The sequence below is a fragment of the Pleurodeles waltl genome, chromosome 12 (genome assembly GCF_031143425.1).
Source record: "Pleurodeles waltl isolate 20211129_DDA chromosome 12, aPleWal1.hap1.20221129, whole genome shotgun sequence".
Classification (NCBI taxonomy): Eukaryota; Metazoa; Chordata; class Amphibia; order Caudata; family Salamandridae; genus Pleurodeles; species Pleurodeles waltl.
In genome coordinates this window covers 94,446,734-94,473,955 of record NC_090451.1, presented here as the reverse complement: position 1 = coordinate 94,473,955, position 27,222 = coordinate 94,446,734, and the positions used below count along the sequence as shown (strand labels likewise).

At 43.5% G+C, this 27,222-nt stretch overlaps 1 protein-coding gene across 1 annotated transcript; it reads left to right on the top strand.

Moving 5' to 3' along the window:
* Positions 1-2,181: 2,181 nt before the first annotated feature.
* On the top strand, positions 2,182-25,851 carry POLE4 (DNA polymerase epsilon 4, accessory subunit). Its single transcript, XM_069217114.1, has 4 exons — positions 2,182-2,593; positions 5,691-5,775; positions 20,108-20,149; positions 25,292-25,851. Exons 1-4 carry the CDS (start codon positions 2,423-2,425, stop codon positions 25,303-25,305), a joined length of 312 nt encoding a protein of 103 aa, XP_069073215.1. The 5' UTR covers positions 2,182-2,422; the 3' UTR covers positions 25,306-25,851.
* The last annotated feature ends 1,371 nt before the right edge of the window (positions 25,852-27,222 follow it).

Sequence of the window (27,222 nt, the reverse complement as noted above, 5' to 3'; positions counted from 1 at the left end):
GCTGGGTGAAAGGTAAATTTGTGGCTCCTCTCAGATTCCAGAACTTTCTGTCACCGAAATGAGAGGAAAAAGTGTTTTTTGGCCACATTTTGAGGTTTGCAAAGGATTCTGGGTAACAGAACCTGGTAAGAGCCCCACAAGTCACCCCATCTTGGATTCCCCTAGGTGTCTAGTTTTCAAAAATGCACAGGTTTGGTAGTTTTCCCTAGATGCCGGCTGAGCTAGAAGCCAAAATCCACAGCTAGGCACTTTGCAAAAAACAGCTGTTTTCTTGGGAAAATGTGATGTGTCCATGTTGTGTTTTAGGGCATTTCCTGTCGCGGGCGCTAGACCTACCCACACAAGTGAAGTACCATTTTTATCAGGAGACTTGGGGGAACGCTAGGTGGAAGGAAATTTGTGGCTGCTCTCATATTCCAGAACTTTCTGTCACCGAAATGAGAGGAAAAAGTGTTTTTTGGCCACATTTTGAGGTTTGCAAAGGATTCCGGGTAACAGAACCTGGTCAGAGCCCCACAAGTCACCCCATCTTGGATTCCCCTAGGTGTCTACTTTTCAAAAATGTGCAGGTTTGGTAGGTATCCCTAGGTGCCAGATGACCTAGAGGCCAAAATCTACAGCTAGGCACTTTGCAAAAAACATGTCAGATTTCAATGTAAGAATGTGATGTGTCCATGTTGTGTTTCCTGTCGCAAGCATTAGGCCTACTCATGCAAGTGAGGTAACATTTTTATCAGGAGACTTGGGGGAACACAGAATAGCCAAACAAGTGTTATTGCCCCTTGTCTTTCTCTACATTTTTTCCTTCCAAATGTAAGACAGTGTGTAAAAAAGAAGTCTATTTGAGAAATGCCCTATAATTCACATGCTAGTATGGGCACCCCGGAATTCAGAGATGGGCAAATAACCACTGCTTCTCGTCACCTAATCTTGTGGCCATTTTGGAAATATAAAGGTTTTATTGATACCTATTTTTCACTTTTTATATTTCAGCAAATGAATTGCTGTATACCCGGTATAGAATGAAAACCCATTTCAAGGTGCAGCTCATTTATTGGCTCTAGGTACCTAGGGATCTTGATACATCCCCGCAACCAGAAGAGTCCAGGAGACATAACGGTATATTGCTTTAAAAAATCTGACATCGCATGAAAAAGTCACAGAGTAAAACGTGGAGAAAACTTGCTGGTTTTTTTCACCTCAATTTCATTTTTTTTTTTATTTGAGCTGTTATTTTCTGTAGAAAACACTTGTAGGATCTACACAAATGACCGCTTGCTGAATTCAGAATTTTGTCTACTTTTTGGAAATGGTTAGCTTTCTGGGATCCAGCATTGGTTTTATACCCATTTCTGTCACTAACTGGAAGGAGGCTGAAAGCACACAAAAAAAAAAGAAAAAATAGGGAATGTCCCGGTAAAATGCCAAAATTGTGTTGAAAAATTGGGTTTTCTGATTCAAGTCTGCCTGTTCCTGATAGTTGGGAAGATGGTGATTTTAGCACCGCAAACCCTCTGTTGATGCCATTTTCAGGGGAAACACTGCAAGCCTTCTTCTGCAGCCCTTTTTTCCCATTTAAAAAAAGAAAAATTATTTTTTGTTGTATTTTGGCTAATTTCTTGGTCTCCTTCGGGGGAACCTACAAAGTCTGGGTACCTCTAGAATCCCTAAGATGTTGGGGGGAAAAGGACGCAAATTTGGCATGGGTAGCTTATGTGGACAAAAAGTTATGAGGGCCTAAGCACGAACTGTCCCAAACAGCCAAAAAAAAGGATCGACATAGGAGGGGAAAAGGACTGGCAGCGAAGGGGTTAAAGCTCTTGCGGTTAATAAACAGTAACAACAGACTTACATTGCTATTTGTCAGCTCGCCTTGTTTACACCTGGGTAGCGTTTTTTTTTTTAACGAGTAATGTTCTAATTCGCCCAGATACATCATGGGTCGGCACTTAGAAATATACAATTGTTTTTTATTTACCCAAATTGAGATGTCTACGCGTTTCTGTATATTTTGGGAAGAAGCTTCAATTACAAGTTAAATATACACTTGATCATTATTCTCACAATCAATCGTGAATTAGTCCGAGTGATTAAATTATCAAGACACTTTAGTGTATTTTTCTGCCGCTGCGCCGTTTATTTCAGTCTCAAAGCACCATTTTAAGATGTCCGCCGTATTATCTCAAGTCCTTCCTCGTCCCTCTGCAATCAGACTTGCTGGAAGGCGGGAGAACTAACGCAGCTTCTGGAAGAAGTTCTTGCATTTAGACATTAAACTGTAGTAGCGTGACAATGCTAGGAAAACGTCTGCCAGAAATTTGAGGAGTACGGAAAGCTTCAGTTGTTGATGCATCGTATGTCTTAATATTTGGTTTTCCTCTGTGCTATTCTCCCGTTGCTCCCCGTGTTACTCTCCTGGCCCATGGCCGGGTTGATGCCTGAGGGCGCTGGCAGTCAGCCCCTCCAGGAGGAGCCCCCTTCTGCAGCTCGCCAGGTCCGACTACCCTTGTCCCGCGTCAAGACGCTGATGAAGGCCGATCCGGATGTGACTCTGGCTAGCCAGGAGGCCGTGCTGCTGACCGCCCGGGCCACGGTGAGGGCGAGATCGGTTTCAGCCCATGAACACCTGGGAGAGGAGTGAGGGGATTCAGAAGGGGGTCTGACAGTGTCGTATGCACAATCAGGAGGGACAAACAGAGCGGGCGAGTTTGCCTTGAACGACTGTTGAGTGTATTGAGCAGTGCTTTAAATGTGCAGGTTCTGTCCGGTACGTGGTATCGGCGCTTCTTTAATTTGAAAGGTAGAGCATCTGAACCTCGCAGCAATGGTGCAATACCTTTAATGGGAGAGTACCACCACTTCTCAGTAGCTCCCACCTACTTCAGGCTACCTAGTACCTTACCCACTATTTATTTTTTCATTTTAAAGCACTGGTTATGAGCAATTTAGGGGGGTTAATTACTGTTACTTAATCAGCCTACTCATATTTGAACCTCCTTTCTGTAATATTTAATAGCTTAAAAAGAGACACGTTTCATAAAGTTCACTTGGGTCACCCCCAGTGCAGCCGTTCATCTCCCTCTTAAAATTGTGTATGCTAAGTTACCGAGTTCGCCTCTTAAGTATCTGGCGTCATCTTTAATCACGAAATATTAGGTTGCCATGTATGGCAACTTTAGTGCTTTTGATTAGTGGTTTGAGAGTTTTGTGTAATTTGCTATCTTGAAATTTTGGCTAAAAGCTGACTCGTCATTTTGCTCAATATTTTATTGTGAAACGCGTTCTTGAATCAATTTTGTGCCATGAAGGCACATTTAAAGCAGCACAGACAACAACATTTTGCCTTCTGTTCCTATGCAATGACGTGTGATTAACCAATTTAACTTAATGGTGACATTTTGGAATCCCCCCCCCCCCCCAAAAAAAAACACGACGCAAACTTTAATAAATTACTGCAGCATAATTACTTTCATAACTTTCATTTGGAATGGAGCCTATTGATGCATTTGCGCAGGGGTGCTGTACTTTTAATTGGAGTCGATTACAGGAACTGAGGGATGTGGCTATTGAAGTAGAGGAGTTAATGAAACATATGGAGGGAAACAGTGCTGTTGACAGCTGAGATGCAAAGTAATTTTTGGTAAGGCTAGGAGGCCAGATTTCACGAGGCAAGACATGCGTTGTGGTTGTGGAGTAAACTGTAGTTGAAATGGAGATGGTTGACCAGTAGCTTATAAAGAAATCGTCCAATTGAACATGTGGAAGGCAGAAAATAATGGCAGGATGTGAGAAGTGGCGTTAATAGATGATGTAAAAAAGCAGGGAGTTTTTGTTGATTGTTTGTTTTAGAGTGCTCTTCTACCCGAGGGCACCATTGTTCTAGAATTTCAAAGTGGATATTAAATACAGCTAGTATTTGAATGGAAGTAGCCAGGCTTGCATGCTTTCTGACATTTATGTAGGGTGTACTCAAGAAAGATAGTCAGTGGTATGGAATTTAATAAAACATATACTTGTCCATGGTACAGGTTCTTCACAAATCTACTTGTCCTGTAAAATATCCACTTGTTTCTTTGGTGCCATTATGGTACCAATCTCATTATACAAGAGCTCTGATAATAGCCTCTGTGATTAGGCAAGTGCTCATACTATAGGAGGATTTGAATACTAGCAATTACCTTATTTTGTTACCTTTCCAAAGATCTACATACTGGGGCTGGAGGTATCAGTAAGCTATAGTTCCAGGGCTGAGATGCTCTTTTGAAGCTGTGCATACCTACTAACTTGCATGTTTTAGCGGGTGTTCACCAGTTTTCTCTAATCTTTTCTCATATTGAGAAAGGTTGGAAATTTATTTTCGACAAAAGCAGAAGTAATACTTCTTCCAGGGTTGGGGAAAAAAAGTGGTTAGAGGGAGATTGAACGTATAAATGCTCAACAGATTTTCGTGTGAGCAAACCTACCCATGCATATTTGCTATTCCTAAAATGCAGTTCACAAATATTTTCTAGGAGTACGATTTCCAGGAGTACGATTTCCTGGCCTACTTCTGTAAATTCTTGAAAGCTGTAAGTCTGCACTAAAGCAATGCCAAGGGTGCACTTTTGTGACTTTCTTTAAGACTTGGGTTTATTAAGACTTGAGCTCCTACTTAGATCTGGCATTAACCAAGACCTTTTGATTTTATTAAAATTCAATTTCTCTCTTTATCTGTAGGCTGGTTTCACTGTGAGCGTCGGCATTCGGTGCTTTCACAAGGAGCATATCGGCACACAAAGTAGTTTTGGTCTGTCCTAATGTAAACACATATGTTTGCTTTTTGCCAATGTTTGTTATAATGGCGAGGGACTGGCAGCTCCGAAAACAAAGTTTTACAGAAACCATGCCAAAACAAGACATGCATTGTCAAAATCAAAAGACTAACTAACCACTGGTATCGGATCTATTGGCTTTGCCAATGCTTGTTTATTTTCTTGTTTCCCATAATCTTGTTTAAGCTGGTTTCTCTCGTTTTCGATTAGGAATATTTTTGGAAATACTGACATGCATGAACACATTTTAGTACATGATGCTTCAAAGAAATGGTATCTAAAATTTCACTGTAGTTCAGAAGAATTTGTTTTCCTGGTTGCATTTTTTGTGAACATTTTATTTTGAAAGCAAAGACACATCAGTCTTGCTTTCAACCGTTGCAAATATTTGCACCTAGCTGAAAAGCATTTTGGGACCATTATACATAGCATCATACTGATAAACTTTGCTAACGTGAGTACAGATTTTTATGCTGGAACCACTGTCAGTAGTGCAGTCTGATCTTGCAACATTTCCTCAGAGTGCTCACTGTAATCATAAACGACCTTGCATTAATTAACCATAAATACAAGTTCGAACAACACTGATGTATGGACAGAAATATTACCTTAACTGCAGACAGTTCTCTTCCCTAATCCATAATGTGGTACTGTAAACTGGCAGCCAAAAGGCTTGTGCTGCAGGGGTTGGGCCTACATGTCCAAAGGACAAAATAAACATTAACACTTGTGGTCCTTGGCCCCTGGCCCCAAACAATATGTCATGAAATACTTAAGGTGCTTGGCATTGGAATACTGTCACTTTGGAATAGGAATTGTGATTATAATTTGTTGTCAGTATTATTTCCCAAAAGTTATTGATCTTTATCTCTGTTATAGGAGTTATTTGTGGAAACTATTGCAAAAGACGCATACATATATGCTCAACGGGGAAAGAGGAAAACCCTTCAGAGAAAAGACCTGGGTATGTGAAGAGTGTTGGTTTTTATTTTTTGAATACATTTACTATTGTCTGAATCATAATTTCTGTGTAATGCTCATTTCTAAGTCCAACAAAAGTGATAACTTCAAACACTGTGAAATACTACTTAACGTCTTTGACCCTCTTCTCCTAAGGTTGTCTGCTCACTGAGGTATCCTGTAAGAATCTCGAGATTTGCACAGTAGTGAGATTTTCAATGGAAAGAATATGACCTTGTATTTGTGAAATCCATTGCTACATCTAGTGAAACAGCCAACACATATTTGATGTTGTACAATGAAAAGTATATACTTACATCATACTTTCCATAAGCAAGATTCACAACTCCTTAGATAGAAAAATAAAAGCAGAACTGTCCTTTTGACGTAAACATTATGGATTTATTGTTGACAACTGATAACCTTTCCTTTTCCCATATTAAGTGTTGATTTTGGATATGAAATAAAGGAATGGCAGTGCACATACACTCAATATTAGCAGGAAAGCCCTTTCTTATTGATCTAAATACAGCAGAGCATTTCATGCGTCCCAATTGTTGAACCTAAAGATGGGCAAACACTAGTAGAGCTGCACACAGTAGAACACAAACAAAACAAAACATACTTATGTATTATACTTTTTACTTTCCTGTGCAATAGAAGGTTCTCCTGAAAATCTTATACATGGTTTGAGCTCACCAAGTGGCCAGGTCTTCTTTCTTCTTTTTTTTTTTTTTTTTTTTTTTCTTTTTTTTTAAATAAACAATACCCAAAAGAAGACTACACTTATCTTTCAGAAAACATTAACGGTGGCGGTTAATGCATTATAAAAATCTAAAGATGCAGCAATGAAATTTGAATGTTGCAAGATTGCAACATCGCATAAACTCAAGCATGGATATTGTGGAGAAACCTCTAAACATGGGCTTATTCTTTTTGCTGGTAGTCTCCGGGTAATATAGTTAGCAATACCATTCTTCAATGGTGGTTAATTTGGGTAAGATCTCTAAGCTGTGGTCATTCAGAATTTCTGTAATTTGATTGTTTTTGTTCCTTTTAACTTGTCTGTGTTTTAACCAGTTAGCTACCATACAAATTCTAACCATCCAGTTATTCATGGGCTGATGGAGGAGATGGTTTAGAACAGTGGTTCCCAACCTGTGGGCCGGGGACCCCTAGGGGTCCAAAAAGCCTCCTCAGGGGGTCCGCGACTGCTTAAAGAATTTAATAATATTGGGTCCCAGCTACCAGTAATGACTCAGTGGGGGTCCCCGGGTTCCAATAATGATTCAGTGGGGGTCCCGGGCTCCAGTATAGATAAAATGGGGGTCCACAGAAGTCAAAAGGTTGGGAACCACTGGTTTAGAAGTATTTGAAGACACATGGGACAGCTTGGTCTCCTGGGCCTAGAATCAGTAAAAGTTTAAACTTCAGTTTGGCGAAGAACCTATAGTGGTTTACATCAAGGTAGGTGAGGTAACCATTTCTCCTTTACCACTGGATTTAGTGGTCGGTGGGTCCTGTCTTTGGTACAACTGGAGGCCGCTGGTTCCATTATTAATAACAGGTAGAAGAAAGTCTTTTAATCAATCTCAGTTTTCTCTGTCGGGTGAAGCTGTCATGTTGTTCCTTGGTATTTGTTTCATATCCAAAAGGTTTTAATCTCTATCTTTGGCTTCTTGTTAGGTTGTTCAAGTGAGTTAGCAGGGTTTCCAGATGATTGTTGGTGACATTCAGCTCAGTGACAAGGTGGGCGATATAACAAAATAGTGTTTTGCGAGTGAGGGATTCTAGTGTGGATGCAGTGGAGTATGGTAACCTTAAACGTACCTAAATAGGGATGGTATTTTGAGATATAGGTGCACGGAATGTCTCCCAACTGAGCTTTGCTAATGTGGCCTTTGTGGGGTTCCCTCAACTCTGAGCATTTAAAATAACATTAGCTTTTTGAAAACAAATGTCACTCCTGGTCAAAGAGTAAAACTTTAAACTGTAACTCAAAAATATCTTGATGTTTCCTGTCACCCCAGGGAGATTTTCCATGGTTTCGACTATCATCTTTATAAGGTTTAATGATCGTAATTTGCTTTATGGTGGTTGCTATCTTATGACAACTTATGTGAAACACAGATTATAGTGCAATATAAAACTAAGGGATAAGTATTGGGGTTTTCTCTAAAACTGGTTAAGTGCATTAGCTTGTTATTGGTGTGGCACAGTGCATCAAGAGCACTATCATGGAGAGCAGTTGGGGTTGACGGAGTTGAGGAATAAGTTGCCTAATTGGTCATACAACGTATGTGGGGAAATTGGAAATGTGATGGTATTGTGTGTTCTGTTAAACTGCAATTAAAAAAAAAAAACTATATGAAAAAAGTGCATTAGCTTCTTGTGTCTCTGAGGGTATAATTAAAAGGTATTGGTAATTGTCCACAAGTCTGTAAAGAACCACACTGCCTCAGGCAGATTTTATTTAGGCAACAGCAAAGTTGCAGGATTAGATTAGCAGTGGCTGTAAAGAAGTGGCTCCCTGTTGCAGTTACCCCCCACTTTTTGCCTGATACTGATGCTGACTTGACTGAGAAGTGTGCTGGGACCCTGCTAACCAGGCCCCAGCACCAGTGTTCCTTCACCTAAAATGTACCATTGTATCCACAATTGGCACACCCTGGCATTCAGATAAGTCCCTTGTAACTGGTACTTCTAGTACCAAGGGCCCTGATGCCAAGGAAGGTCTCTAAGGGCTGCAGCATGTCTTATGCCACCCTGGAGACCTCTCACTCAGCACAGACACACTGCTTGCCAGCTTGTGTGTGCTAGTGAGGACAAAACGAGTAAGTCGACATGGCACTCCCCTCAGGGTGCCATGCCAGCCTCTCACTGCCTATGCAGTATAGGTAAGACACCCCTCTAGCAGGCCTTACAGCCCTAAGGCAGGGTGCACTATACCATAGGTGAGGGTACCAGTGCATGAGCATGGTACCCCTACAGTGTCTAAACAAAACCTTAGACATTGTAAGTGCAGGGTAGCCATAAGAGTATATGGTCTGGGAGTCTGTCAAACACGAACTCCACAGCACCATAATGGCTACACTGAAAACTGGGAAGTTTGGTATCAAACTTCTCAGCACAATAAATGCACACTGATGCCAGTGTACATTTTATTGTAAAATACACCACAGAGGGCACCTTAGAGGTGCCCCCTGAAACTTAACCGACTATCTGTGTAGGCTGACTAGTTTTAGCAGCCTGCCACAAACCGAGACATGTTGCTGGCCCCATGGGGAGAGTGCCTTTGTCACTCTGAGGCCAGTAACAAAGCCTGCACTGGGTGGAGATGCTAACACCTCTCCCAGGCAGGAATTGTCACACCTGGCGGTGAGCCTCAAAGGCTCACCTCCTTTGTGCCAACCCAGCAGGACACTCCAGCTAGTGGAGTTGCCCGCCCCCTCCGGCCAGGCCCCACTTTTGGCGGCAAGGCCGGAGAAAATAATGAGAAAAACAAGGAGGAGTCACTGGCCAGTCAGGACAGCCCCTAAGGTGTCCTGAGCTGAGGTGACTCTGACTTTTAGAAATCCTCCATCTTGCAGATGGAGGATTCCCCCAATAGGGTTAGGATTGTGACCCCCTCCCCTTGGGAGGAGGCACAAAGAGGGTGTACCCACCCTCAGGGCTAGTAGCCATTGGCTACTAACCCCCCAGACCTAAACACGCCCTTAAATTTAGTATTTAAGGGCTACCCTGAACCCTAGAAAATTAGATTCCTGCAACTGCAAGAAGAAGGACTGCCTAGCTGAAAACCCCTGCAGAGGAAGACCAGAAGACGACAACTGCCTTGGCTCCAGAAACTCACCGGCCTGTCTCCTGCCTTCCAAAGATCCTGCTCCAGCGACGCCTTCCAAAGGGACCAGCGACCTCGACATCCTCTGAGGACTGCCCCTGCTTCGAAAAGACAAGAAACTCCTGAGGACAGCGGACCTGCTCCAAGAAAAGCTGCAACTTTGTTTCCAGCAGCTTTAAAGAACCCTGCAAGCTCCCCGCAAGAAGCGTGAGACTTGCAACACTGCACCCGGCGACCCCGACTCGGCTGGTGGCGACCCAACACCTCAGGAGGGACCCCAGGACTACTCTGATACTGTGAGTACCAAAACCTGTCCCCCCTGAGCCCCCACAGCGCCGCCTGCAGAGGGAATCCCGAGGCTTCCCCTGACCGCGACTCTTTGAACCTAAAGTCCCGACGCCTGGGAGAGACCCTGCACCCGCAGCCCCCAGGACCTGAAGGACCGGACTTTCACTGGAGAAGTGACCCCCAGGAGTCCCTCTCCCTTGCCCAAGTGGAGGTTTCCCCGAGGAATCCCCCCCTTGCCTGCCTGCAGCGCTGAAGAGATCCCGAGATCTCTCATAGACTAACATTGCAAACCCGACGCTTGTTTCTACACTGCACCCGGCCGCCCCCGCGCTGCTGAGGGTGAAATTTCTGTGTGGACTTGTGTCCCCCCCGGTGCCCTACAAAACCCCCCTGGTCTGCCCTCCGAAGACGCGGGTACTTACCTGCAAGCAGACCGGAACCGGGGCACCCCCTTCTCTCCATTCTAGCCTATGTGTTTTGGGCACCACTTTGAACTCTGCACCTGACCGGCCCTGAGCTGCTGGTGTGGTGACTTTGGGGTTGCTCTGAACCCCCAACGGTGGGCTACCTTGGACCAAGAACTGAACCCTGTAAGTGTCTTACTTACCTGGTAAAACTAACCAAAACTTACCTCCCCTAGGAACTGTGAAAATTGCACTGTGTCCACTTTTAAAACAGCTATTTGTCAATAACTTGAAAAGTATACATGCAATTTTTATGATTTAAAGTTCCTAAAGTACTTACCTGCAATACCTTTCAAATTAGATATTACATGTAGAATTTGAACCTGTGGTTCTTAAAATAAACTAAGAAAAGATATTTTTCTATATAAAAACCTATTGGCTGGATTTGTCTCTGAGTGTGTGTACCTCATTTATTGTCTATGTGTATGTACAACAAATGCTTAACACTACTCCTTGGATAAGCCTACTGCTCGACCACACTACCACAAAATAGAGCATTAGTATTATCTCTTTTTACCACTATTTTACCTCTAAGGGGAACCCTTGGACTCTGTGCATGCTATTCCTTACTTTGAAATAGCACATACAGAGCCAACTTCCTACATTGGTGGATCAGCGGTGGGATACAAAACTTTGCATTTGCTGGACTACTCAGCCAATACCTGATCACACGACAAATTCCAAAATTGTCATTAGAAATTGATTTTTGCAATTTGAAAAGTTTTCTAAATTCTTAAAAGTCCTGCTAGGGCCTTGTGTGTTAAGTCCCTGTTTAGCATTTCTTTTAGAGTTTAAAAGTTTGTAAAAGTTTGAATTAGATTCTAGAACCAGTTGTAGATTCTTAAAAAGTATTCCAACTTTTAGAAGCAAAATGTCTAGCACAGATGTGACTGTGGTGGAACTCGACACCACACCTTACCTCCATCTTAAGATGAGGGAGCTAAGGTCACTCTGTAAAATAAAGAAAATAACAATGGGCCCCAAACCTACCAAAATACAGCTCCAGGAGCTTTTGGCAGAGTTTGAAAAGGCCAACCCCTCTGAGGGTGGCAACTCAGAGGAAGAGGATAGTGACTTGGAGGAAAATTCCCCCCTACCAGTCCTATCTAGGGAGGACAGGGTCCCTCAAACCCTGACTCCTAAAATAATAGTCAGAGATGCTGGTCCCCTCACAGGAGAGACCAACACCTCTGAAATCACTGAGGATAGCCCCAGTGAAGAGGACATCCAGTTAGCCAGGATGGCCAAAAGATTGGCTTTGGAAAGACAGATCCTAGCCATAGAGAGGGAAAGACAAGAGATGGGCCTAGGACCCATCAATGGTGGCAGCAATATAAATAGGGTCAGAGATTCTCCTGACATGTTGAAAATCCCCAAAGGGATTGTAACAAAATATGAAGATGGTGATGACATCACCAAATGGTTCACAGCTTTTGAGAGGGCTTGTGTAACCAGAAAAGTGAACAGATCTCACTGGGGTGCTCTCCTTTGGGAAATGTTCACTGGAAAGTGTAGGGATAGACTCCTCACACTCTCTGGAAAAGATGCAGAATCTTATGACCTCATGAAGGGTACCCTGATTGAGGGCTTTGGATTCTCCACTGAGGAGTATAGAATTAGATTCAGGGGGGCTCAAAAATCCTCGAGCCAGACCTGGGTTGATTTTGTAGACTACTCAGTAAAAACACTAGATGGTTGGTTAACTGGAAATGAAGTGTGTGACTATGTTGGGCTTTATAATTTGTTTATGAAAGAACACATTTTAAGTAACTGCTTCAATGAAAAGTTGCATCAGTATCTGGTAGACCTAGGTCCAATTTCTCCCCAAGAATTGGGAAAGAAGGCAGACCACTGGGTCAAGACTAGGGTAACCAAAACTTCCACTGGGGGTGACCAAAAGAAAGGGGTTACAAAAACTCCCCAGGAGAAAGTGGGTGACACTAGAAACAAAGAAAAAGAGTCCTCTGTAGGCCCCCAAAAACCAGAACAGGTGGGTGGGCCCCAAGACACAACCCAAAACAAAGGTGGGTACCAGGGTAAGAACTGGGATGCCACTAAGGCATGGTGCCACAACTGTAAACAGTCTGGGCACCACACCAAGGACACTTCTTGTCCCAAAAACAAACCCCAGCACAAAATTCCAGGGGTAACCAGTGTAGCCATGGGAGATGACTCCTCAGATGAGGAGGTCTTCCTAGCCTTCAACTGGAAACAGGGCCCAACCGGTGAGTTGGAGATTCCAGAGGGAAGTAGACACTTCCACCACCTACTGGTGAATGGAATCCCAACCACTGCCCTGAGAGACACTTGTGCCAGTCACACTATTGTGCATGACAGGCTGGTGCTCTCAAACCAGTACATCCCAGGTGAGACTGCCAGGGTAAGAGTTAGCCTAGACAGGGTCACTAAGAGGCCTGTGGCTTTAGTGCCCATAGAAGTGGGTGGCACTCTTAGCTGGAGAAGGGTAGTAGTCAGTACAGACCTCCCCCTTGATTGTCTCCTTGGAAATGACTACCCAGAGGTTAGTCAGAGCCCAAGAGAGGAACTGGTCCAGTGCCAGTCCTCTCCCAAGGATTCTGGAAGTCCTGCCTCTGCATTAAATGCAAGCAGGCCCCAGAAGAAGAAGAAAAGAAAACAGAGTAGGAAGGGTGGACAACCTTTAGCCAAGGTTACAGCAAGCCAAGGAGATTCTGCTCCAGTAGGGGAGAACTCCAAAAATGGCCCTGATAAAGTCCAACCTGACCCACAAGAAGTCCTGGCTAGACAGGCAACTGTTAAACCTGAGTGGGTGGCTCCTCAGCTAACAGAAGAAAGAGTGGAAGAAGGGTGTTTACTACAAGATGTGGTAACCCCCCACTCTAATACAGCAGACAGGCAACCTGAACCCAAAGAGGCCTGTAACTTAGCCCCTTCCCTTTTAGGTGAAGAGCTAAAGGTGTGGTTCTGGGCACTGACAGCTGTCAGTGGCCTCTGCTGGGTGTTAGCCTTTATGGCTGCACTATCCTTAGCATGGTGGTCTGACCCCATGCCAAATAGCAAGTTAGGCCCCCTGACCCTATTGGTCATGGTGGGGTTACTCCAGCTCTGGGTAACCTCTCTGGGTAAGCTAGGGGTAACCCTGGCCAAGATAAGGTCAGCAGAGGTGGATACCTCTAAGACCAAAATAGAAAGAAGGGGTGGAGACATTGAAGAGGCAGACAAGAGGCAATTCAGACTAGGTCCTATCACTGTGGAAGTAGGTCAGTTCCCCAAAGGGAATGACCTGAACAGAAGGATGTAAGGCAGAGTAGGCCCTGCAACTAACCAGCCTATTTCTCCTACTCTTCCTCGCCTGACAGACTAGGAAGACTCTCCCAGCTTGGGCTGAGTCTCCTGGCCTGTGGGCTGGGGGGGGCTTGTGTAAAGAAATGGCTCCCTGTTGCAGTTACCCCCCACTTTTTGCCTGATACTGATGCTGACTTGACTGAGAAGTGTGCTGGGACCCTGCTAACCAGGCCCCAGCACCAGTGTTCCTTCACCTAAAATGTACCATTGTATCCACAATTGGCACACCCTGGCATTCAGATAAGTCCCTTGTAACTGGTACTTCTAGTACCAAGGGCCCTGATGCCAAGGAAGGTCTCTAAGGGCTGCAGCATGTCTTATGCCACCCTGGAGACCTCTCACTCAGCACAGACACACTGCTTGCCAGCTTGTGTGTGCTAGTGAGGACAAAACGAGTAAGTCGACATGGCACTCCCCTCAGGGTGCCATGCCAGCCTCTCACTGCCTATGCAGTATAGGTAAGACACCCCTCTAGCAGGCCTTACAGCCCTAAGGCAGGGTGCACTATACCATAGGTGAGGGTACCAGTGCATGAGCATGGTACCCCTACAGTGTCTAAACAAAACCTTAGACATTGTAAGTGCAGGGTAGCCATAAGAGTATATGGTCTGGGAGTCTGTCAAACACGAACTCCACAGCACCATAATGGCTACACTGAAAACTGGGAAGTTTGGTATCAAACTTCTCAGCACAATAAATGCACACTGATGCCAGTGTACATTTTATTGTAAAATACACCACAGAGGGCACCTTAGAGGTGCCCCCTGAAACTTAACCGACTATCTGTGTAGGCTGACTAGTTTTAGCAGCCTGCCACAAACCGAGACATGTTGCTGGCCCCATGGGGAGAGTGCCTTTGTCACTCTGAGGCCAGTAACAAAGCCTGCACTGGGTGGAGATGCTAACACCTCCCCCAGGCAGGAATTGTCACACCTGGCGGTGAGCCTCAAAGGCTCACCTCCTTTGTGCCAACCCAGCAGGACACTCCAGCTAGTGGAGTTGCCCGCCCCCTCCGGCCAGGCCCCACTTTTGGCGGCAAGGCCGGAGAAAATAATGAGAAAAACAAGGAGGAGTCACTGGCCAGTCAGGACAGCCCCTAAGGTGTCCTGAGCTGAGGTGACTCTGACTTTTAGAAATCCTCCATCTTGCAGATGGAGGATTCCCCCAATAGGGTTAGGATTGTGACCCCCTCCCCTTGGGAGGAGGCACAAAGAGGGTGTACCCACCCTCAGGGCTAGTAGCCATTGGCTACTAACCCCCCAGACCTAAACACGCCCTTAAATTTAGTATTTAAGGGCTACCCTGAACCCTAGAAAATTAGATTCCTGCAACTGCAAGAAGAAGGACTGCCTAGCTGAAAACCCCTGCAGAGGAAGACCAGAAGACGACAACTGCCTTGGCTCCAGAAACTCACCGACCTGTCTCCTGCCTTCCAAAGATCCTGCTCCAGCGACGCCTTCCAAAGGGACCAGCGACCTCGACATCCTCTGAGGACTGCCCCTGCTTCGAAAAGACAAGAAACTCCCGAGGACAGCGGACCTGCTCCAAGAAAAGCTGCAACTTTGTTTCCAGCAGCTTTAAAGAACCCTGCAAGCTCCCCGCAAGAAGCGTGAGACTTGCAACACTGCACCCGGCGACCCCGACTCGGCTGGTGGCGACCCAACACCTCAGGAGGGACCCCAGGACTACTCTGATACTGTGAGTACCAAAACCTGTCCCCCCTGAGCCCCCACAGCGCCGCCTGCAGAGGGAATCCCGAGGCTTCCCCTGACCGCGACTCTTTGAACCTAAAGTCCCGACGCCTGGGAGAGACCCTGCACCCGCAGCCCCCAGGACCTGAAGGACCGGACTTTCACTGGAGAAGTGACCCCCAGGAGTCCCTCTCCCTTGCCCAAGTGGAGGTTTCCCCGAGGAATCCCCCCCTTGCCTGCCTGCAGCGCTGAAGAGATCCCGAGATCTCTCATAGACTAACATTGCAAACCCGACGCTTGTTTCTACACTGCACCCGGCCGCCCCCGCGCTGCTGAGGGTGAAATTTCTGTGTGGACTTGTGTCCCCCCCGGTGCCCTACAAAACCCCCCTGGTCTGCCCTCCGAAGACGCGGGTACTTACCTGCAAGCAGACCGGAACCGGGGCACCCCCTTCTCTCCATTCTAGCCTATGTGTTTTGGGCACCACTTTGAACTCTGCACCTGACCGGCCCTGAGCTGCTGGTGTGGTGACTTTGGGGTTGCTCTGAACCCCCAACGGTGGGCTACCTTGGACCAAGAACTGAACCCTGTAAGTGTCTTACTTACCTGGTAAAACTAACCAAAACTTACCTCCCCTAGGAACTGTGAAAATTGCACTGTGTCCACTTTTAAAACAGCTATTTGTCAATAACTTGAAAAGTATACATGCAATTTTTATGATTTAAAGTTCCTAAAGTACTTACCTGCAATACCTTTCAAATGAGATATTACATGTAGAATTTGAACCTGTGGTTCTTAAAATAAACTAAGAAAAGATATTTTTCTATATAAAAACCTATTGGCTGGATTTGTCTCTGAGTGTGTGTACCTCATTTATTGTCTATGTGTATGTACAACAAATGCTTAACACTACTCCTTGGATAAGCCTACTGCTCGACCACACTACCACAAAATAGAGCATTAGTATTATCTATTTTTACCACTATTTTACCTCTAAGGGGAACCCTTGGACTCTGTGCATGCTATTCCTTACTTTGAAATAGCACATACAGAGCCAACTTCCTACAGTGGCCTTCTGGATTGACACACTTCAATTAAAGAAGATGAGGTGGGTGAGAGTTTCTTGAAATTTTAGGAAACGTGACTTTGGAAAAACTTGTCATTGGAGCCCAGAGAAGAACCGGACTTGGGTGGGATGTCTGTGAATCTTTGAAGACACACTTGTTTAAAGAATTTGTTTCAGCCTACTGGCTTCTTAAGTCTTTTGATAGGCTCCCACTGAAACGCACGTCACAACATCAATCTCCGTGCTAAAGGTGACTTAGGGCCTAATTACGATCTTGGCGGACATAGTGACGGATATCCTGTTTGCAAAAATTACAATTCCACTATAGCCTATGGAACTTGTAATATGGAGGACGGCATATCTGTCACTTTTGTGATGTAGTATTCCATCCACCAAGATCGTATACATGCCCTTGGTCTGTATTGAAATGAAGCCTGCAACTAACATAAAGATATGGCTACCCTATTAAGGAAAAGCCTCTATACTTTGGTGATTCTTGAAAGACAAAGGCAATCTGCCAGCTGAGAAACAGGAAAAAGGAACACATGTTAGAAATGAGAGGGCTAATGAACAAATACAGTTTCTTCAAAGAAGTAAGCAAGAGGCCTTGTGATGTCCCTCCATCGTTGTATAGGCCATCTTTGTACAGGGTGAAACCTGGCATGGGTCTTCATGGTGCCTGTGTTAGCCATCTTCCACACTCTAGTCTTTTTACAGGTCTCACTTGTTTTAAATGTGTTTCTTCAAATGCACCGTGATACACAATAAACCTGTTGTTGAGATGCCAGTGGCTATAATACCAACTTGGGTGACTAACCTGCTCTTTAAGAAGAGAAACAAGCATTTGCAATGCAATAGGTCTCCCATTTGTGAGCGTTAGAGCTATAGGCGTTGTAAATGACAATGTCTTTTACCTGTGTGTTTTCGTTTGGAGTGTAGTGGATGTATGCCAGATGCCACAGCAACTCTTCCAGGCCTGTCGCTGCAGCAGAGAGGACACAGCAAGGCTGCCTTCTTGGGACGTTTTTGCCTCATTCCTACAGACTAGTTGTCATACCGTAGAGATGCAGTCCTTTCTAGTGTGTTTATCTAAACTCTTATGGCACCAGATAAGCCAAAAAGAGGCCCCTTTGTGGCATTTAACCTAGAGAATGAGGACTTGAAAAGGTAGGAGCAAAGAAAAGGGGGCAGCCATATATTTCTGTTAAACTTTTAAAACAATTATTTCTCTACATTGGCAATACCATCCTAACCTTTAAAAACATTGACTGTATACAAAGGGAAAAACAGAAGCAGCTCAACTGTGAATTAATTAATCCGATTTTTGTTAAGAATGGCACCTGCTTTGCAGCGCTATTAAATGGCAGAACCTGTATTATCCAGTGCTCTATATATATATTTATATAAGAAAGATATTTCCAGACTGCCCCAACGCATACCAGACAAAGAACCCTGGGGAGAGGATGTGGCGTAAGGGCCAGAGCGGCTGACTTTGCAGCTGGGAAATATGGTTCGAGTATTGGCGCCAGCTCAAAATCCTGTGTTTCTGGCCAAATTACTTAATCTCCCCATGCTACCGAAAATGAATGTGTTCTTGTGTAATGTAACAGGTGCTCATGTAAAGCTCTGTAATACCTTTTGTGTCAAGTTCGTGTTAACTGAACTCCGTTTGAAGAGGCCAAATCTACATCCAAAGGCTAGATATTTTTTACTATCAAAAATGACATGGAACTCCCTCCCCACCATCCTCAGGACCACCCAGGACCACTCTGCTTTCCGGAGACTACTCAAGACCTGGCTGCTTGAGCAGCAGTAACCCCTTCCCCCTAGCGCCTTGAGACCCGCACGGATGAGTAGCGCGCTTTATAAATATTTATGATTTGATTTGATCAAGCTTGAGTCCGTGAAGTGCTTGGGTCTGGATTCGAAACTCCTTTTCTACCATTTTGGAGACCACACCTTTTGCCAACTTCTTGCCTAGAACTAACCTATGTGCTTGGTTGGTGACTCTCCGGAGGTTATCAAGAGCACGTGCTATCTCCTAGTGTTAAGCTGTATTCAAGTCAGTTGGTTAATGCACCCTCTGCAGAGGTCTTGACAGAACAAAAGTGTCACAGATTAAAATCCTGACGCAGCTTTTTCACCTCTTCATCTCTGCAAGGTCAATGCAAATAAATTGTAGCGATTTTGTTAAGAATGGCACCTGTAGCGCTATGAAAGGGCAGAACCTGTATTACCAAGCGCTATATAAAAGAAATATATATATATATTCCCAGACTGCCCAAAAACGCACCAGACAAAGAACCCCAGGTGAGAGGATGTGGCGTAGTGGGCAGAGCTGCCGACTTTAGAGCTGAGGAACACAGTTAGAGTCTCAGCGCTGGCTCAACATCATGTATTTCTGTGGAAATCACTTAATTGCCCCTTGCTACCAATAATTAATGTGTTCTTGTGTAATGTGCTCATGTAAAGCGCTATAATACCTTTGTATGAAGTTTGTGCTATATTAAACTAAAAAAACAAAAAACCCAGCAGACATTGCCAAAAAAACAGCAAGATGCCCGAAACCAAGGAATAAACAACATACCGCCATGAGCGCGAAGCGACAAGCCAAAATAAAAAGAGTGCGCTACACTACGGTATCTCCCCAATCGTGCAGTAATCCATGTAACAGGGTCAGTCTCAAAGGCAGCAACATAACAGCCTCAAAGCGGGACAAACAAAAGCATTTACCAACGACATCAAGGGATTTTTAAAAGACAGGCCCAGGAATTAATGAAAGTGATGGGGGTGGTTAAAGCCCACAGAATAGATTACAACATGTTGAGAAGAGCAGCGCTTGCTCGCTGCTATGCCTAGCCTAAAAATTAATGTTTGTGATTTCTGGAATGTGAATTCAAGTGATCTGAAAACGATTCTTGAGCTGGAAACATTTTTATCATTGTCTATTTAATAGGTATTTGTAAAACCACAAACATAATAACTTTAAGATAATGTATGGTGTGGTCAAAAGACTTTACAACAATTCTCATTAACCCTGTATTGAAGCACGCTCCCAGAAACACACTGGAAAGATGCTTGTTCACACAATGCACAGTGACCTCTTCGCAAAATATCTTCGAATACGATGTGCTTGCCATGTGTATATAAACCTCCCTTCTTTGACTCTTCCAGTGCTGGGTTTCAGTAAATGCAGACATTTGAAGGTGAAACGTATGGATGTTCTGCAGAAAATTTTCCGGTTTGCTGTTTTTTTTTTTTTTTTTTTTGTTTTTTTTTTTGCTTTTCATCTCTCCTGTTTACAAGATGCCTGGTTTTACTGAAAACACTTTACAAAAGCAAGAATTAATATTAAAATACTACAGAGTTGCGCACAAACAAGTTATTTCTGCAATTTGGACCGGCCATTAGGTTTTAAAACTGCGTAACATTCTGCTTTTTAAATACAAATATTCTCATTTCCAACTATAGCCAACCTGTAAGAATTGAAAAATTGATGGTTGTGAATCATATGGTGATAAATTAATGACCTATTTATTTTTGACAGACTGATTTTCTTAAATGTATTTATTGTGTTGCACAATAACCCCTTATAATTGTTACACATAGCTATATTTTTTGGTTACTCAAATTAATTAAAGTGTTATTTTGTCTTATTCCAGATAATGCAATAGAGGCAATCGATGAGTTCGCATTTCTTGAAGGTAATTTGTTTTGTACAGTATGTTTTATTTATATTTCTTGCCTTAAAAACAATATGCTCCTCATTCAAAGATAGCATATTTGTACTCACTAGTAAAAGAGAAAATATTCTGTAAAATGAGGCAGCAGTTATTAGGTTTCGCCTGCAGATAGCGTTAGCTGACTGTAGTTGAAAGACCCATTGTGGACAATTTAATGGCTGTCCTTCATCTTCTTGTATTTACTACACACACACACTCCCCCGCAACCCCCCACATACTCCGAGCATAGCCTCATTGCCATCCTTTGTATCGGTATACTGCTTACATTAATGGAATTACCCTTTTCAGTATTTTGAGCGCTCAATCCAAATTCGTGTTTCGTGCGTTCTCTCCCATGTGCTACATGTTTTTATATATCCCTATATTCTTCCCACACACTGATCCATTGATACCACTGTCACCTCCATCCTGTCCTGCTTTTTTTGTTTTTTGTTTTTTTTCCACTCCACCCTTAGTTGTTTATTGTTAGACCTGGCAGCCTTAGGGTGGTCACCCCTAACGTTTTGCCTGCCTGCCTCCCTCCCTCCACTTTTCTGACACTGTTTTTGCTGGTTTTTAGACTCTGCGCACTTTACCACTTCTAACCAGTGCTAAAGTGCATATGCTCTCTCCCTTTAAACATGGTAACACTGGATCTTACCCAATTGGACTATTTAATTTACTTATAAATCCCTAGTAGAGTGCACTATACGTGCCCAGGGCCTGTAGATTAAATGCTACTAGTGGGCCTGCAGCACTGATTGTGCCACCCACTTAAGTAGCCCCTCAACCTTGTCTTGGGCCTGCCATTGCAAGGCCTGTGTGTGCAGTTTCACTGCCAATTCGACTTGGCATTTAAAAGTACTTGCCAAGCCTAAAACGCCCCTTTTTCTACATATAAGAAACCCCTAAGGTAGGCCCTAGGTAACCCATAGGGCAGGGTGCTGTGTAGGCAAAAGGCAGGACATGTACCTTTTGTAGTTTACATGTCCTGGTAGTGTAAAACTCCTAAATTTGTTTTTACACTGCTGTGATGCCTGCCCCCTTCATAGGCTAACATTGGGGCTGCCCTCATACATTGTTTGAGTGGTAGCTGCTGATCTGAAAGGAGTAGGAAGGTCATATTTAATATGGCCAGAATGGCGATACAAAATCCAGCTGACTGGTGAAGTTGGATTTAATAATACTATTTTAGAAATGCCACTTTTAGAAAGTGAGCATTTCTCTGCATTGAAATCTTTCTGTGCCTTATAATCCACATCTGGCTGTGTTTAGTTGACAGCTCCTTGTGCATTCACTCAGATACACCCCAAACACAGGATACTCAGCCTCACTTGCATACATCTGCATTTTGAATGGGTCTTCCTGGGCTGGGAGGGTGGAGGGCCTTCTCTCACACAGAGGACTGCCACACCCCCTATGGGACCCTGGCAGACAGGATTGAACTGAAAGGGGACCTGGTGCACGTCTAAGCCACTCTTTGAAGTCTTCCCCCACTTCAAATGCACATTTGGGTATATAAACAGGGCCTCTGCCCCTACCAACTCAGACGCTTCCTGGAGAAGAAACTGGAACCAGAACCTGCATCCTGCCAAGAAGAACTGCCTGGCTGCCCAAAGGACTCACCTGTCTGCTTTATGTGAAGGACTGCTGTCTTACTGTTGCCTTGGTGAAGAAGTGCTCTCCAAGGGCTTGGATAGAGCTTGCCTCCTGTTCCCTGAAGTCTCAGGACCAAAAAGATTTCATCTCTACAAGAAGGACTCCTTGTGCGGCGAGATTCGACACACAGCCTGCACCGCAGTGAAAATTTCACTGCACGCCGAACCGGAACGCAGCAGCCCGACTTTGCAACAAGATCGACGTAGCGCCAGCATAGCGACTGGAAATTTGATGCACGGCCCACTGGATCGACGCACAGCCGAGCTGGAACGACGCAGCCCGACTTCCAGAGAGGAATCGACACAGCACCTGCTGTGTGGTAGAAAATTCGACGCAACGCCCACCGGATCGACACAGCTCCTGTGACTTAATCCACGTATCGTCCCCGGGGTGTCTGAAAACCCACAACCCAAAGAGGATCCACGACCGAGCGCCGGAAATCGACGCACAGCCACCCCTGCGTGAAAACTAAATGACGCATCGCTGTGTGTGGCCCGAGAAATCGACGCACACCTCTTTGTTTCCACGCATCTCCTCCTCTGCGGTTCTTTGCGGAGATTTTTCACGTGAACCAGGTACTTTGTGCTTGAAAGAGACTTTTTCCTTTTAAAAGTCTTAAGACACTTTATATTACTTTTCAGTGATATCTCAACATTTACTTATTGCATCTTTGATCGTTTTGACCTGCATTTATCCAGATAAATATTATATATTTTTTCTAAACACTGTGTGGTGTATTTTTGTGGTGCTATATTGTATGATTTATTGCACAAATACTTTACACATTGCCTTCTAAGATAAACCTGACTGCTCAGTGCCAAGCTACCAGAGGGTGGGCACAGGATAATTTGGATTGTGTGTGACTTACCCTGACTAGAGTGAGGGTCCTTGCTTGGACGGGGGCGGGGTAACCTGACTGCCAACCAAAGACCCCATTTCTAACATTAATCCTTTGTTCAGTCTCACCCCTCCAAAGTTATTTGTTTCTCCACTTCTCTGGCAGGAAGGCCAGCACCTGCAGTTTCTCTCTGGGCCACTCCTTTATCTTTGAAAAAACTAATAATAATTGAATACTTGTGTTTATTTTATTTGCTGCTCTAAAAGTGGTGTGTGCCATTTTGGGATGGAAAATCGGGCTTCTGCCATTTGAGTCTCATGCATATTGAACCATACTCCTGTATACACCATTAAGACTGTCTAGTCTAAATGTGAATCTTTTTTTTTTTTTTTTAAATGTTTTGAGGGGTAGATGGTGCTTGTCTCTGGAGAGTGTAACCAAACCTCTTGTGACAGAACGGAGCCCTAATCTTGCACATAATTTTGTTCATCTATTTTTATCTTCTTTAACCTCGCAGATACCCTAAATTCATTCAGGTAGTAATGCGTGTCAATTATGGGACCGACATTGCAAACTCAGTCATTTTTAAGTTTGCCACACGAATCTGTATGATTCAAGATTACTGGCATTACCCCTGAGTGCTGATAACCTTTCAATTTTGCTACCTTAAAAAAAATATATATATATTATCCCAGGGTTTCGGTTCATGCTGATGTTGCCTAAGTTTGTATATTACCTTATTAATCTTAAGGTAAGTGATAGTCATGATATCAACATCTTCCTGAGGGTAGGGGAGTAGAGGGTCTCTTGCAGAACCAGCAGTCTGATTGTTAAATGCACATAAACTCCTTCAATGGTCTTTGATTCAGTAAAGTGTATGTGAGCTGTCCTTTGAATTTAGGAAGTAGAAAATTACACTCACTGATTTTACTGTTGCATTTGTACAGTCTCTTGCCTTTCTTAACAGGGACACATAGACCCCTTCGCGCTGTACTGTAGAAAGTGTGGTTTCCAATCCCCTGACAGGTGCAACGTCTCCCTCCTACTTTTGACACCTCTCCATTGTTATTGTGTGCCCAGTCGGGTATTGCGGGAAGGGCTGTTAACGTGCCTACTGCCAGACCGCTAGCGTGCTGATTCACACATTCATGCTGGTTTGGAAAGGCGGACTTCTTCTATGTCCACTTCTCAGTGCTCCTCCTCCTCCTCTTCCTCTGTCCCTACACTGTCTTCTATTTGACCACAGGCTTGGTGCTTTTGCATATTTGTAATAAGACGTGAAGGTTGCATTTCATCGGGGCTTAGCAGGAATCGAGGGCAGTCTTGAGGATTCAGGTAATAATACCACCCCATGCCCTGCCTCTGAGGCAGCTCCTTCTGGTGTTCCACTGGGGTCCATGCTGTTGCCTGTCCCTGTTTAATGTGTAGAATAAAGATGACGCAGACAAGATGTATTCCTCATTCTAAGGCAGCCTGGAGGCGAACTATCTTTCTCTAAGAATTTGCTCTTGAAAGCTCCAGTTGGGTGGAGACAAATTAACATAAGCTGATTTTATACTGAACAGAACTCGAGGTCATGAACTTGTGAAGCTTTCGTGAGGGGTGTTGGGACAAGCCTGTACTGTGAGTGATGGTTGAGAGTGCACTATGTGGTGGCTACACCTTAAAAACACAAAGCTAGTAGTACAGCAAAAAACTGCAGAATATTAAACATTCATAAGTGATTTAAGCCTTTTTGTCAGGGGGGTCCCACGTGATGTCACAATGGCAAGACCAGCTCCACAGTGTTTGCAGGTCAGCGCCAGCACGCCCTGTCCCACAATTAACTACATGGCTTAATAGAGCACAAGGATAGAATTAGGACTCAGCATGTAATCTGTCTCATACGAAACTGACAGTGTAGTTAGTGGAAATCTATGACTTATAGATGATGCTGATTCGTAGGGCATGAGTTTGTCCTGCTGGGACATATGATGATGGTAATTCCATATGGGAGACAGACGTATTAACAGGAATAGGTACTGTTTGGCGAGCATGTGAGCTGTGGCACCCTAGTTTGGCGTGTTGAGGAAGTTGAAAGAATTATTGAAACTCTTAACCTTCATTGATATAGTTAGGAAACAGAGCTCCATGGTGACTTTCTGTTTAAATTATGTAAAAAAAAAAAACTTTTAGTGGCGGTCTGTCACATTCACCTACGTAACCCTACCTCGAACGCAAACAAATGTTGAATTGTGCTACACTGGGACTTTGGTGGTTAGGGGGAAGAATTTACAAATTCTCCTTAGTAAATGGCACATCAACCTTGTTCAAAGTGTATTTTGTTTTTAAGATGTTAAACACGATTTGTCTAGAGGATAATCTTTTGAAACCAAGTGTTTCAAGATTATTTTTGGTGTGAGGTCGCAGGTGCACACACAGGCGTCCTGCAGAGTTTACAAGATTTACACTACGGTGAGAAACATCTGCTAAAGCAACTTTGACTGAAAAGTAGCAGTAGGTATTATTCTCATTTATTTGTAAATGTGTGTGTTTTACACTTAAGCTAAAATATTGTGATACTTTTGTATCGAGTGTTTAAATACAGCTGTTTCATGGGTGGTGATGAATGCTTTAATTCCTTACAGGTACCCTGGATTGAGGTGGTCTGAAGTACGCGGAGGAGCACCGTGTGCTGAAGAGTTAGCGGCAGCAAGCAACCCTTAAAAATCTTTGTAAGGGATTTGTTGAAAAAAGTTAAGCTGTAAGCAATTTTTTAACGTGTATTTTAATATAAAATTTGGATCCACAGGTCATCATTGCTGACATTTTACAAAATGATGGCTGTGACAATTCCAAATACGCTACTTAAGGGATTTTGTTTGTTTCAAAAAGTACTGCCTTTGTTTTGTTTAGCACATTCATGGAAGGGCACCTTTTTAAAGTGGGTTTTTGACTTTGTATTTAAGGTACATTAATGACTGTCTCACTTAAACATACCATGGCTGTGTAGAGCGAGTTACCAGAATATTCAGTTGAAATAAAATGTTTTTCCGTCCTTAAAGACTATTCCGATATGGAAACCAAGTAAGGTTAGCTTACTTTTATATGAAGAATCTATTGGTGTAATAGTTATTTTTTTGCCAAATCTGATATAAACTTTGTTTTGTTAAAAATAAAATAAAAAACATTTGAAAATAAACCAAAATATGTGACTCTTGTGGTGTTCTTGAAATCCATTCAAATTTTTCTGAAGTACTTATTTTTGGGGTAAATGAACTGGACATGCTGAAAGGAGGGTTAGATTTTGGGCGCACACCTTGAAGTAAGTTATTTGGCAACTTAAACAGTTAGGTAACATTGGTTCAAGTTTGCACACTTTTAATACAAGCATTAAGTAAGCACATTGTATTAGTAATAAAAAAGGAATGTCTTATGCACATAAGTATGGAGATACACTGGAAAAACGACACGTGTTCGTGATATTATGAAAGCATCACATCAGCTTTACCGCATTGTATCTTTCAAGCCGATGCCAAGTGACTATAGGAGCAAGAAACTTTGAGAACTGTTGAGTGGCAGCTAGAGCGACCTGTCTGAAGCTCCAGGAGATCAGTAGTAGTTGCTCTTCATGAAACTTAGATAGGGTTCTGGATATTGGTTATCTGTTTCTAAACTTACATGCAGTTTGAGTTTCCTCAAGTGTTTCTACTACAGGACGCAGTGGCAGTTCAATTTAGCTCCCATGGTTTAGGCAGTTGGTTCAGTTTCAATTTCTTTAAAAACACGCTATACTTTGGAAATTAATCACAAATTTGGATCGATATATTTCCACTCTAGGGACAAACGGCATGGGTAGGTCTGTCCCTGCTCGAAATTTAATTTGATCAGTCACATGAATTTTAGTCATTTAAGAATTTCAGAGAGGAAAAGTCCAGTTGTGCAGTGGAATGGGTAATTTACACTTATTGATTTGTGTCAAAGGTGGTCCTCTCGCCAGGTGTATTTTATCACGTCTAATACCCGTGTTGCAATTCTCATCCTCTTCAAGCAAATACCTAATTGCGCAGTCTGGTAAATTCACTCTAAAAAAACAATCAACCACTTGTAAGAGTGTGATGCGTTTTTTGCCAGCTTTGTATATTATATGATAAGCAAAGTGCCTTAAGGGTGTGACGTGTACAATAAAAACCTTTTCTGGAGATACAAGAGGACTTTTGTACAAAAGCATGGTGGCAACAAAACAACTTAGGTTGATCTCTTAATCTACACTTTGTGTTTGAGAGCAGGTTTGAATCGCATGAGTTCTGAGCTAATGTGTGATTACGCTCTGTGGATGCTGTTGGCCACCGCAGGAAGTTGTATTTGTACTGCTCACTTGAAATGCATAAGCCAACATACATGATGTGACAGCTTTTAACACAAACTATATTTATCTGTAGAAGAAAACAGAACCTGGATCTGTTTTTACATTCTCCTGATTTAAAGTATTTTTTGTGTTGAGGTTCATGTGCGAGTACCACACCGCGCTCCTGTTTTTTCATTGTAGTCTGGGACGCGTAGTCCATATTCTGCAAGA

What these genes read in the sequence shown, in the direction of transcription:
- POLE4 (XM_069217114.1), top strand. Translation starts at nt 2,423, where the DNA reads ATGGCCGGGTTGATGCCTGAGGGCGCTGGCAGTCAGCCCCTCCAGGAG. An exon ending in TGCTGACCGCCCGGGCCACG is followed by an intron (nt 2,594 to 5,690) that starts GTGAGGGCGAGA and finishes TCTCTGTTATAG; the next exon opens with GAGTTATTTGTGGAAACTAT. An exon ending in CCTTCAGAGAAAAGACCTGG is followed by an intron (nt 5,776 to 20,107) that starts GTATGTGAAGAG and finishes GTCTTATTCCAG; the next exon opens with ATAATGCAATAGAGGCAATC.